Source organism: Vombatus ursinus, unplaced genomic scaffold (assembly GCF_900497805.2).
Source record: "Vombatus ursinus unplaced genomic scaffold, bare-nosed wombat genome assembly UNPS02009994.1, whole genome shotgun sequence".
NCBI lineage: Eukaryota > Metazoa > Chordata > Mammalia > Diprotodontia > Vombatidae > Vombatus > Vombatus ursinus.
Genome location: NW_020949772.1, coordinates 7219689 through 7233767, shown reverse-complemented (window position 1 = coordinate 7233767; position 14079 = coordinate 7219689). Strand labels below are relative to the sequence as shown.

The following is a 14079-nucleotide window of genomic DNA, read 5'->3' as shown; positions in this document are numbered from 1 at the left end:
GCTTGGTTATGTCCTCTGGCTGTATAACCACTGGGGTTAACAGTTTTCCCTAATTTACTCCCCACTGGGTAAAAACCAAGTGAACTTTTTGGACCAAGAGTATATGGTGACCGTTTCCCTAGATGTATTTAGAGAGTGAGTTCTGCAGCCGGTGGGAGGGAATGATTAATAACTAACGTGCTTATCTTTTGTTCTCAGATAAAAAGAAAGAGAATCTGTTGTTTGAAGAACCCGATTACCAGCCGGATCCCCTGACAGTGGACGTTCAGATCCAGCTTTGTCACTACACGTCCCTCGCAGAAGCGCTGACCAGGACCTCCTTCTGATCCTCTTCCCCATTCTTTATGCCTCTTGGACGTAGGTGATAAAAGTATTTGGTTATAAAGGGTTGTTTTGGTTGTAGCGATTATTTCAAATGAATGCTTTTTTTTTTTGGAGGCAATGGGGGTTAAGTGACTTGCTCAGGGTCATACAGCTAGTGTCTGAGGCCGCATGTGAACTCAAGTCGTCCTAACTCCAGGGCCACTGCTCTATCCACTGCACCACCTACCTGCCCCTCAAATATATTCTTTCAAAGAATTGCTGCTCACTGCCAACCAGGACAATCTCCTATAAGCCAGGCATGAGTCATGTGAGCCTGGTGAGGGCAGGCCAGTGCACCCAATCTATTGGGCACACCTTATCCTGAGAAGGGAGAAGGGAGGCTAGTTGCCACTAAACCACTCCTGGCTAAGGAAGGCTCCTAGACTGCTGATTTCCCCTCTATTAAGTGGATTGAAGAACTAATTTATTACTCTGCATTTTGTAGTTTGACCCAAAGCATTTTTTATTACTTCGGCTATAAGGGAAGATGCATTTCAAACACAAACACAGCGTCTTAGGGACATCAAGAAATTTCCTGGCCAAATTGTGCAGGGCTAAACCTTCTTATATTCTTTAGAGAAACAAAAAAAATCACACAAAGGCAGCAGACGAGATAAACAAAGGAATCCAAAATTGGCACATCAATGATGGTCCATAAGGCTGGATTAGCAGAGCATAGTGATGGAGCTATGATTGGAAGAGTCTGGGAACAAGTAACATCTTTTTTCTTTTTGGTTAGGCAATGGGGTTAAGTGACTTGCCCAGGGTCACACAGCTAGTAAGTGTTATGTGTCTGAGGCCGGATTTGAACTCAGGTCCTTCTGAATTCAGGGCCAGTGCTCTATCCACTGTACCACCTAGCTGCCCCCGAACAAGTAACATCTTAACAGGTAACATTGATTATTCCAAGTTGAGCAGGTGCTTTTTCCATGTTTCTGCCTAGAAACAGCGAAGTTTCCCATAGGAAAGCTCTTTCCTATAGTCCTCCAGGATATCAGTAGCCCTTTGCTGTAATGCCAAGCTTCTCAAAGTTCATATACAGGCCTGAAATCCTGAGTCCCCATTCATAGTGTTTTGTGTTTCTAGAGGGAAAAAAATCATCTAATAGCCTCGGGTTGATAGAGAGGCCAAGTATCACAGACCTCACTTCTTTGGGAAGGGTTAGAGTGATTTTTGCTTGGCAGAAGGCATAGGAGAGGCACCAGTGACAAAACACAATCTTGAAAACTAGGACAATGACAACAGGTCATAGGCACAGAGAGGCCTATCTTGACCCACCCTCCAGACTTAGCCAGTTACCCATCACTGAAACCATCCCCTATGCTATTTCTTATAGCACAATAGTATTCCATCACAATCATATACCACAACTTGTTCAATCATCCCCCAATTAATGGGCACCCTCTCAATTTCCAATTCTTTGACACCACAAAAAGAGGTGTTATAAATATTTTTGTACATGTGAGTCCTTTTCCTTTTTCTTTGATCTCTTTGGGAGATCTAGTAGTGTTATTGCTGGGTCAAAGGGTATGCACGGTTTTATAGCCCTTTGGGCATAGTTCCAAATTGTTCTCTAGATTGGCTGAACCAGTTCACAACTCCACTAACAATGCATTAGGGTTCCAATTTTTCCACATCCCCTCCAGCATTTGTCATTTACTTTTCCTGTCATGTTAGCCAATCGGATAGGTGTGAGGTGGTATCTCAAGAGTTGTTTTGATATGTATTTCCCTAATCAGTAGTGATTTAAAGCATTTTTTCATGTCATTCTGGAAAGCTTTGATTTCTTCTAAAAACCACTTATTGATATCTCTTGGCCATGTCTCAATTGGGGAATGGCTCATATTTTTTATAAATTTGACTTACTTCCCTACATATTTGAGAGATGAGACCTTTATCAGAGGAATTTGCTGGAGAATTTCCCCCTCACTTTCCTGTTTTCCTTCTAATTTTGTCTATATTAGTTTGTCTTGTGCAAAACCTTTTTTAATTTCATATCCTCAAAATTATCCGTTTCACCTCCTGTGATCCTCTCTGTCTCTTGTTTGGCCATAAACTCTTCCCTCCACTCAACTTTCAAAGTGATTTTTCTAAAGTTCAGATTTGATCACGTCACACCCCCCCCACCCCCGGCCCCATTCAGTAAACTAATCTACCATCTTGTTGGTTACATGACCCGCAAATCTCACTGATGGACTTTTTTTTTCAGTTGCATGTGATTTTATTACTTTGGCAAATAAGTCAAAATTTATGCATTCAGAACAAAGGCTATTCATACTTCCAACTGGGTGGGAGAATGTTCTTGGTCCTGTAACCCTGGACCAGCCCATCAATTTGGTTTTCATTAGAAATCAAACAGGATTTAGAATCCTATTTATTTCTGTTTCTCTGAACAGGCTTATGAGCAACAACAATTTTCTCAATCAAGTAATAAAGATCTTCATAATAATTGGAAGATTATTGGCAAGACCCTGGTAGTTCCAGATTCTCAATTTTTCATTGTCAGTTACAAAGCTCATTCATTCTCCACCTTGGGAAATCTCTCATGATCCACCAACGCATGAGGGAGTGAGGCCCCTCTTGGCCAGCCTATAGATCTGCTCCTTTCTATGAATTTCAGCCGTGGGAGGGTGGTTGGACAGAGTGGCCTGAGCATTCACATGACCCATGATGGCAGTGGTTTGTCAACAGAAGGGAGGAAGTTGTACACCCTACTGATGAACTTTCCATGGCCCCAGTCACAACGTTGCATGGGATAGCAGGATTCTTCTGGTTCTTTGGCAAGATAAGTTGCATCTGTTTATGGAAGGATTTGACATATTTCTGACAAAATGTTTTACCTGTTGGGTGAATGCCAGTAAGGAGTTAAGGATGAAACCAAAGTTTTAAGCTAGGGTGACTGGGAGGATGGTAGTTTCCTTGACATCTCATTAAGAAGAAGGGAGAGTTTTGGGAAAGATAATGATTTCTGGTTTGGACATGCTGAGGTGAAGATGTTTATAAGACATCAGGTTCAAGATTTCCAACAGGTGGGACAGCTAGGTGGTGCAGTGAATAGAGCTCTGGCCTTGGAGTCAGAAGGACCTGAGTTCAAATCTGGCCTCAGACACTTGACACTTACTAGCTGTGTGACCCTGGGCAAGTCACTTAACCCCAATTGCCTCACCAAAAAGAAAAAAACATAAAAACAAAAACAACAACAACAAAAAAGATTTCCAACAGGCCATTGAGGATGCAGCCTGGAGCTCAGAAAAGAAACTAATACTGGAGATCTAGGAACCATCTGCATAGACATAATCATTTAATCCATGAGAGCTGATGAGACCACCAAGTAAGATAGTATAGAAAGTATAGAGATTCTGTCCTTCCTTCCTTGTTTGTGTTTGCTTTGGTATTACTAACCCCCTCTTTCCTCCAATTCTCACTCCTAACAAATAAAAATTCCCTCCATTTTAACAAGTAAACAATCAATCATACAAAACAAATACACATGTTGGCCATGCCTGAAAATGGAAGTCTCATGCTCTACCTCTCTGGTCCATCATCTTCCTTTCAAGAGGTTGGAAGCATACTGTATTCTTCATCTTCTGGACTGGTCTTGGGCTTATCAGAATTCTTAAGTCTTTCAAAATTATTTTTCTTTACAATATTGTAGCCATTTCCAGGCCATGTAAGCAACAAAAAAGTGGACTAGACATTTTCTCCAATCCCCCAACCTCTCAGAACTCCCCAAAACAGAAATTACAGACCAAAGATAAAGCAACGTTAGCTGTTAGCACACCAAGAATCTGAAACAAGGTTAAAAAAACCTCCCGATAACCTCCAACCTCAAGAACTCACTGACCCTGAGCTCACTCAGCACCCCTCCCTCACCTGCCATGCTACTGGCAGCAAGGCCACACTAGAAGACCCAAGGACACAACAAAGACATGTCAAAACCCACCTTTCCCTTTTGGTGCCATAAACACCCCATCTCTAGGCTGTGGAAGTTTTTTTTTGGCTTTGATGGTTGGCTAGGTCACAGCTCTTCAGGAGCAAAAGCCTACCAGGGGCCGCAACCTGGAAGCACCAATGCTGCAAAACTCTGAATGGCTGTTCTGAACTGTCAGTGCTGGGCCAAGGAATTAAGGAATAGAAGTAGGATAGGTCAACCAGACAGGACACTATGCATGTGGGGAGCTGTGTAACACTCCACCAAGCCTGAGGGAAGAACACAGGATCCAGCTGGGGCCAGTTCTGACCACCCAAAAGTCAGCTGAGGCAGAGACCTAGGCTGGTGAACTATGAATTGCTGCTTAGTGTGGGAAGAGGAGACTACGCCATTTTGAGATCCATCCCCAAAAGAAACTACAATCAGAAGGGAGGAGGAAGTCAGGATGTGAGAAAATAAGGAAAATAAAGGGGAAGGGGAGGGGGAGACTGAACGTATCAAAAATTCCAAGAAGAAGTAATCTCAAAAGCCTTGAATATAAATAGATAAATCAACAGGAAAAACAGTAATAACAGAAGGAAATGATCTCTAGAACTAGTAAATGAGTTCGTGTGAATAAATACTACAGAATGAAAGAAAATAATTCAACATTTGATGAGACAGACGACCTTGTGGAAGTTGAAGAGAACATGAAACCACAACACTCCATTATTGACTGGTTTATTTTTTTCTTGATAATTAATTTTTAGTTTTCAAAATTCACTTCCATAATATTTTGAGTTTTAATTTTCTCCCCCTCCCCCTCCTCTCCCCCCTCCCAAGATGGTGTGCAATCTGATGTAGGCTCTACTTATATATTCATATTAAGCATATTTTCCCATTAGTCATGATGTAAAGAACAATTAGAACTAATGGGAGGAATCATGAGAATGAAGTAATAAAATGAAACAACAAAGGAAAAGGAGAGCAAATAGTATGCTTCCATCTACATTCAGATTCCATAGTTCTTTCTCTGGATGTGGATAGCAATTTCTATCGTGAGTCTTTTGGAGTTGTCTTAGATTCTGGCATTACTGTGAAGAGCCAAGTCTATCAAAGTCTACTGAGTGGTTTAAAAGAGAAATGAGAATTATGAGAGCAGAATTTATGTCCTACACAGTAAAAAACAATGAGCAGAGTATTGCATCTGCAATGAAAAGCCTCACCAAAGAAACAAAAGAGAGAAGAGGAGATTGGGAGTGCAAATACACAAAAGTAAAAGACAATCTAGAAGAAGAGAAGCAAAAAAAACCCAACATTAAAAAATGCTCATTATGTAAATAAAACATATAGATCTTGAAGACAGGATGTATGGAGGCAAACTAAAGATCATAGGTATCCCAGAAGAACATGACAAGACAAAACTATTTTTTTTTACTATAAGCAAATGACTTTTAAGTATATTTTTTCCAATTATGTGTAAAAATAATTTTAACATTTGTTTTTAAAAATTTTGAGTTCTAAATTTTCTCCCTCCTTTATTCCCCTGCCCCTTCCTTAAGAAAGCAAGCAATTTTATATAGATTACACTTGTGAAGTCATGCAAAACATTTCTATATTAGTCATGTTTCAAAAGAAAACAGACAAAAAAAAGAGCAAGAAAAAGAAAGTTTAAAAAAAATTATACTTTGATCTGCATTCAGACTCCATTAGTCCTTTCTCTGGAGGTGGATAGCATTTTTTATCTTACATCCTTCAGAACTGCCTTGGATCTTTGTATTGCTGGGAATAACTAAGTCATTCACAGTTGATCATCATACAATATTGCTGTTACTATGTACACTTTTCTCCCGGTTCTGCTCACTTCACTTTGAATCAGTTCATATAAGTCTCTCTAGGTTTTTCTGAAACCATCTTGTTCGTCATATAGCACAATTCCATCATACTCATATACTTCAACTTGTTTAGACATCAGGAAAAAAAAAATCTTATTACCATAATGAAAGGAATAACAGAAGAGAATTGTCTAGAACTTCTGAACATAGGAAATGAATTTCAATTAAAAGAATTCACAAATTGTCCGGGGGTGGGGGGGAATGGACAAAAAAACAAAACTGTAGACTCCAAAAAGCATAGTGGTTATATTGAACAATTCAATTCAGAAAAAATAAGTTCTGTGAATCATCAAGATACAAAATAAATCCTCAAAAATCAACAGCATTTCCATGTAATAACAAAAGACACATAGATTAAATTACAAAGCACTACTTAAGGAATTAAAGAACAATCTAAAAACATGAAAGATAAACCCTTAGCTAATCTGATTTTTAAAGAGAGCAAAAATCAAATCAAAATAACAAATGAGCAAGGTGAAATCACAGCAAAACCAGAAGAAATAAAAAGAACAATCAGAACATATTATGGACAGTTATACTCTAACAAAAATGAGAGCACAAAAGAAACAGAAAAATATAAAAATTTTAAAAATGTAAAATACCCAAACTATTAGAAAACCAGAAAGAGATCTTCAATAATCCAATATCAGAAAAGGAAATACATCTAGATGTAAAGAAAACATCAAAGAAAAAATTCATTGACCAGATAGATTCACAGGTTCATTCTGTCAAACTTTTAAAGAACAGTTAGTATCCATACTTCACAAATTATTTACAAATATTGAGAGAGAACAAACCTTATTAGAATCCTTATATGAGACAAGTATGGTGCTAATACCTAAATCAGGGAAAGATAAAACATGTAAAGAAAATATAAACCATAATAAGAAAAAAAAGAAAATATAAACCAATATAATCAATTACTTATTTACTGTGCATTAATTAATTACATTAATTATAGGCCAATATAATTGCATATTGGCTTAAAACATTTAAACAAAATCCTATCAAACAGATTACAGCAATTTATCCAATAAATCATTCATTACAATCAAGTTGGATTCATACAAAGGATGCAAAGATGGTTGAACATTAGGAAAACAATCAACATAATCATATTAAAACTCAAAACAGGCAGAGCCAAGACGGCAAAGTAAAAGCAGTGACTTGCTTGAGCTCTCCCCCAAACCCTTCCAAATACCTGTAAAAAATGACTCTAAACAAATTCTAGAGCAGCAGAACCCGCAAAAAGACAGAGTGAAACAAATTTTCAGCCCAAGACAACCTGGGAGGTCAGCAGGAAAAGGTCTGTTGTGCCGAGCTGGGAGAGGAGCACAGTTCAGCTTGGGCCTCACAGGCAAAGACAGGGCCCCAGCAAACCTGGAGCAGGCCTCAGGGGACTGAATCACAGGCAGCTGTGGCAGTTTCCAGACTTTTCAACTCACAAATGCCAAAGACAACTTAGAAGGTCAGTAGGAAAGGATTGTCAGACCACGGTGATAGAGCAGCTTGGTCAGGCCCCAGTACTAACACAGCCTCGGGGTGGTGTCTGCTTCTGGAGCTCTCACCCCACAGACAGAGGGAGGATAAGTGACTGATCAGACAGGGATTTCAGGGATCTCTTTCCTGAAACTGAAGCAGGATTCTCTTGCTTTGCCCATGCTTGGATCTGGGTCACAGTCCTGGGGCAAGGAGAAGTGTTGGTGTGGTGGAGCTTGTGGTGGCAGTGGAAAAGGAATCCTCCTCACAGTTCCAAGGCAGAAAAAAGTGCTTGTGGTCACACATAGACCACAGCGCAGGCCAAGGAAAGGAGTAAACACTTCACCTTTGATCATATCACCTTGGAAGAACTGAAAATTTATAGGTCCTTGAAGTATATCTGAAAACAACTGCACAGAACCCCCAAAGCTTGGGACAGTACATTCTCCACACTAAAAGCAGACCCCTTACCTTAACAAAGAGTTTAATAGTCAAGTAATGGCTGGGAACATGAGCAAACAGCACAAAAAAGTCAGACCATAGAATCTTACTTTGGAGACAAAGAAGATCAAAACATACAACCAGAAAAAGACAACAAAGTCAAAGCTCCTATATCCAAAACCTCCAAGAAAAATATGAATCAGTCCCAAGCAATGGAAGAGCTCAAAAAGAATTTTGAGAAACAAGAGAAGTAGAGGAAAAACTGGGAAGAGAAATGAGAGTGATGCAAGAAAATCATGAAAAACTAATCAACAGCTTGCTAAATGAGACCCAAAAATACTTAAGAAAATAACACTTTAAAAAATAGACTAACCAAAATGGCAAAAGAGGTCCAAAAAGCCAATGAGGAGAAGAATGCCTTCAAAACCAGAACTGGCCAAATGGAAAAGGAAGTCCAAAAGCTCATTGAAGAAAATGCTTCCTTAAAAATTATAATGGAGCAAATGGAAGCTAATGACTTTATGAGAAATCGAGAAATTGTAAAACAAAACCAAAAGAATGAAAAAATAGAAGACAATGTGAACTATCTCATTGGAAAAATAACTGACCTGGAAAATAGATCCAGGAGAGATCATTTAAAAATTATTGGCCTACCTGAAAACCATGATCAAAAAAAGAACCTAAATATCATCTTCAAGAATTTATCAAGGAAAACTGCCCTGATATTCTCAAACCAGAAAGTAAAATAGAAATGGAAAGAATCCACCAATCACCTCCTGAAAGAGATCCCCAAAGGAAAATTCCTAGTAATATTTTAACCAAATTCCAGAGTTCCCAGGTCAAGGAGAAAACATTGCAAGCAGCCAGAAAGAAACAATTCAAGTATTGTGGAAACACAATCAGAATAACACAAGATTTAGCAGCTTCTACATTAAGGGACCAGAGGGCTTGGAATATAACATTCTGGAGGTCAAAGGAGATAGGATTAAAACCAAAAATCACCTACCCAGTAAAAGTGAGTATAATCCTTCAGGAGAAAAAATGGATATTCAGTGAAATAGAGGACTTTCAAGCATTCTTGATGAAAAGACCAAAACTGAATAGAAAATTTGACTTTCAAATGCAAGACTCAAGAGAAGCATGAAAAGGTAAACAGGAAAGAGAAATCATAAGGGACTTACTAAAGTTGAACTGTTTATATTCCTACATGGAAAGATGATATTTGTAACTCACGAGACCTTTGTCAGTATTAGGGTAGTTAGAGCGGGGAAAAATACATATGTGTATATATATATATATATATATGGATAGATAGATAGATGGCACAGGGTAAATTGAAGATGAAGGGGTGATATCTAAAAAATAAAATTAAGGGGTCAGAGAGGATTATACTGGGAGAAGGAGAAAGGGAGAGGTAGAATGGGGTAAATTATCTCAAGAAAAAGCTTTTACAGTGGAGGAGAAGTGGGGGAAGGTGAGAGGGAATGAGTGAACCTTATTCTCATTGGATTTGACTTAAGGAGGGAATAACATACACATTCAATTGGGTATGGAAATCTATCTTACCCTACAGGAAAACAGGGGGGAAGGGTGTACTGGCCGCGCCGACCTTCTGCCGGCCGCGCGCCGGTACCCTCTCCTCCTATAAGGAGCAGGCTACCAGAGTCATACTCACTTCCGAGTCTTCGGTCCTCAACCGGATAAACACACAGAGATGAGCCATTGGGAGGTGCCAACACCAGAGCTTTATTCAGAGGCCATCACAGCAAGCCCAAGTAGCAAGGCCAGAGCAACAGAACAGGAGCCAGGAGAGAGCACGTGATCTGACCATGCTTGTTCCTAAATACCTACCTAGCCCCTCCTCCCCAGCCTGCTTACTAGCCAATGATTGTAGGGTCAGATACCAGAAGGGGCTGTCTGATTCTAGCACACCAAGGGGGAGGGAGTGACGTAGGAGGCTAGGACCGGATACGGGGGGAGACATCTGGGATTAGTGTATAGACAGGGTACGTGACCTAGGAAGTCAGACTCAGATACTGGGAGGAAGGGTCTGGGGTCAATGCTACACAAAGGGACCCAGGAAGTCAGGAAGGTCACAAGAGGCGTCTGGGGATGACGTTGCATATAGGGAGGGGACTAAGCAAAGGGAACTCAGTCCTCTGCCGTCCCACTCCCATGTGGCACCGCCCCTTGCCTCAGGAGCTCAAGCTCCGGCTACTTCCTTGCACCCAGCTTATCTCACATAGCATTGCCCACTGCCTCAGAGCTTCTCCGTATCCAGCCCATCCCAGTTCACCACGACTCTGCCTACCACAGCCCCTGCCTCGACTTCCAAAATACCCAGATCTTACCCTACTCTTGCCACAGCGCCCAACCTGGTAGCTGCCAACATCAGACAGTCCCTCACAATAGGGAATAAGAGGGAAGATGATAGAAGGGAGGGCAGATTGGGGGAGGGTGTAAAAAGAAGCAAACACTTCTGAGGAGGGACAAGGTCAAAAGAGAGAATAGAATAAACAGGGAGTGGGATAGGATGGAGGGAAATATACTTAGTTTTTCACAACATGACTACTATGGAAGTGTTTTGCATGACTACACATGTATAACCTGTATTGAGTTGCTTGCCTTCTCAATGAGGGTGGGTGGGGAAGGATGAAGGGAGAGAATTTGGAACTCAAAGTTTTAAAACAAATGTTAAAAAATTGTTTTTACGTGCAACTGGGAAATAAGATATACAGTCAATGGGGTATAGAAATCTATCTTGCCCTACAGGAAAATAGAAGAGGAAGGGGATAAGAGAAGGGGGGGTGATAGAAGAGAAGGCAGATTAGGGGAAGGGATATTCAAAATACACGGCATCTTGGGGTGGGGGAAGGGGTGAGATGGGGAGAAAATTTGAAACTCAAAATCTTGTGAAAGTGAATGTTGAAAACGGAAAAGAAATAAATTAATTTAAAAATGTAATTGTGAAACCTTTAACAAAATAAATAAAAATACAATGAAACAGAGAAAAAAAAACCTCAAGACATTCCAAAGCACATGATTGTCTTAATAGATGCAGGAAAAGACTTTGACAAAGTACAATACTCTTTTATGCTAACCCTACAAATTATAGACATACTATGAACTTTTTTATCTAAAAACAAAAGCATCATATGTAATGGGAATATATTAGAACCTTTTTCAATAATTACAGGAGTAGAGCAAGGATGCTCACTCTCCCTATTATTATTTGACATATTACTGGAAATGTTAGCAATAGCAATAAGACAAGAAAAAGAAATTAAAGACATAAAAATAGATAAAAAAGAAATAAAAATATCCCTGTTTGTTGCTGACATGATGGTTTACTTGGAAAACCTCAAGGAATCATCAAAAATGTTAATTGAAACAATAGCTTCAGCAACATTAGAGGCTACAAGATAAATCCTCAAAAATCAACAGCATTTCCATATGATAATAACAAAACACAAGAAGCAATAATAGAAAGGGAAATCCCATTTTGAATAACTATGAAATGTATAAAATATCTGGGGATCAGCCTCCTAAAGCACACAAAAGACTTGTTTGGATTAAACTACAAAGCACTACTTAAGGAATTAAAGAACAACGCCAATAGCTGGAGGAATATTCAGCGCTCATGGCTAGGCCTTGCCAATATAATAAAAATGACAATACTACCAAAATTAATTTAGACTTTGAATGCTATACCAATCAAGAGGATACTTTAGATTTTGATAAAATTCTAACAAGATTCACTTGGAAAAATAAAAAATCCAGAATAATGAGAGAAACAATGAAAAGAGGTAAGGATAATGGAGAAATAACATGTCCAGACCTCAAACTATATTATAAAGCAGTAGTCATCAAACTCATCTGGTACTGGTTTAAAAAAAAAAAGAGAGATCAATGGAATAGACTAGACAAGGAAAATTAAAAAACAATAGAACTCAACAACCCAGTGTTTGATAAAGTACAAAACGTAAGTTACCTGGGGAGAAACTCTCTTTTTGATAAAAAAGGGAAAGCTGGAAAGCAGTCTGGCAGAATTTAAGTTTAGATCAACATCTTACACCACACTCCTCAATACATTTTTTTAAATTTATTTTTAGTTTTCAACATTTACTTCCACAAGATTTTGAGTTCCAAATTTTCACCCCATCTTGCCCCTCCCCCCACCCCAAGATGGCATGCATTCTGAATACCCCTTCCCCTAGTCTGCTTTCCCTGGTATCTCTCCCCACCTTCCCCTTCTATTTTCCTGTAGGGCAGGATAGATTTTTGTACCCCATTTCCTATATTTCTTATTTCCCAGTTGCATGTGAAAACATTTTTTTTAAAACATGTGTTTTTTAAACTTTGGGTTCCAAATTTTCTCCCTTCCTCCCTCCCCACCCACCCTCATTGAAAAGGCAAACAACTCAATATAGGCTATACATGTGCAGTTATGCAAAACACTTCCATAGTAGACATGCTGTGAAAATCTAACTCTATTTCCCTTAATCTTATCCTGCTCCCCCATTTATTCTATTCTTCCTTTTGACCCTGTCCCTCCTCAGAAGCATTTGCTTCTGATTACCCCCTTTCCCTGTCTGCCCTCCTCTCTATCATCCCCCTACTCTCTTGTCCCCTTCCCCTCCTATTTTCCTGTAGGGTAAGACAGATTTCCATATCCAATTGAGTGTGTATGTTATACCCTTCTTAAGTCAAATCCTATGAGAATAAGATTCACTCATTTCCTCTCACCTTCCCCCAGTTCCCCTCCACTGTAAGAACCTTTTCTGTTTTTTTGTGAGATAATTTACCCCATTCTACCTTTCCCTTTCTCCTTCTCCTAGTATAATCCTCTCTCACCCCTTAATTTTATTCTCCAGATATGACCCCTTCATGTTCAACTCACCCTGTGCCCTTTATCTATCTATCTATCTATCTATCTATCTATCTATCTATCTATCTATCTATCTGTTTATCTATACATACCTATAATTTTTTCCCTCCAACTACCCTAATACTGACAAAGGTCTCATGAGTTACAAATATCATCTTTCCATGCAGGAATGTAAACAGTTCAACCTTAATAAGTCTCTTATGATTTCTCTTTCCTGTTTACCTCTTCATGTTCCACTTGAGTCTTATATTGGAAAGTCAAATTTTCTATTCAGCTCTGGCCTTTTCATCAAGAATGCTTGAAAGTCCTCTATTTCACTGAATGGCCATTTTTTCCCCTGAAGAATTATACTCAGTTTTGCTGGGTAGGTGATTCTTGGTTGTAATCCTATCTCCTTTGCCCTCTGGAATATTATATTACATGCCCTGTGGCCCCTTAATGTAGAAGCAGCTAAATCTTGTGTTATCCTGATTGTGTTTCCACAATACTTGAATTGTTTCTTTCTGGCTGCTTGTAATATTTTCTCCTTGACCTGGGAACTCTGGAATTTGGCTACAATATTCCTAGGAGTTTTCCTTTGGGGATCTCTTTCAGGAGGAGATCGGTGGATTCTTTCAATTTCTATTTTGCCCTCCGGTTCTAAAATATCAGGGCAGTTTTCCTTGATCATTTCTTGAAAGATGATGTCTAGGCTCTTTTTTTGATCATGGCTTTCAGATAGTCCAATCATTTTTAAATTCTCTCTCCTGGATCTATTTTCCAAGTCAGTTGTTTTTCCAATGAGATATTTCACATTGTTTTCTAATTTTTCATTCTTTTGGATTTGTTTTACAGTGTCTTGATTTCTCATAAAGTCACTAGCTTCCAATTGCTCTATTCTAATTTTTAAGGAAGTATTTTCTTCAGTGAGCTTTTGGACTTCCTTTTCCATTTGGCCAATTTTGCTCTTTAGGGTGTTCTTTTCTTCATTGGCTTTTTGGACCTCTTTTGCCATTTGGGTTAGGCTATTTTTTAAGGTGTTATTTTCTTCAGTATTTTTGTGGGTCTCCTTCAGCAAGCTGTTGACTTGTTTTTCATGATTTTCTTGCATCACTCTCATTTCT

The 14079-nt window shown here is 39.1% G+C and overlaps 1 protein-coding gene across 1 annotated transcript in view; it reads left to right on the top strand.

Moving 5' to 3' along the window:
• LRRC43 (leucine rich repeat containing 43) overlaps positions 1 to 330 on the top strand; it is a 54842-nt gene extending 54512 nt beyond the window's left edge. The window contains exon 15 of the mRNA XM_027853519.1: positions 199 to 330. Coding sequence (XP_027709320.1) covers positions 199 to 326 — 128 coding nt within the window. The 3' untranslated portion in view covers positions 327 to 330. The remainder of the gene's footprint in view (positions 1 to 198) is intronic.
• Positions 331 to 14079: the final 13749 nt, after the last annotated feature.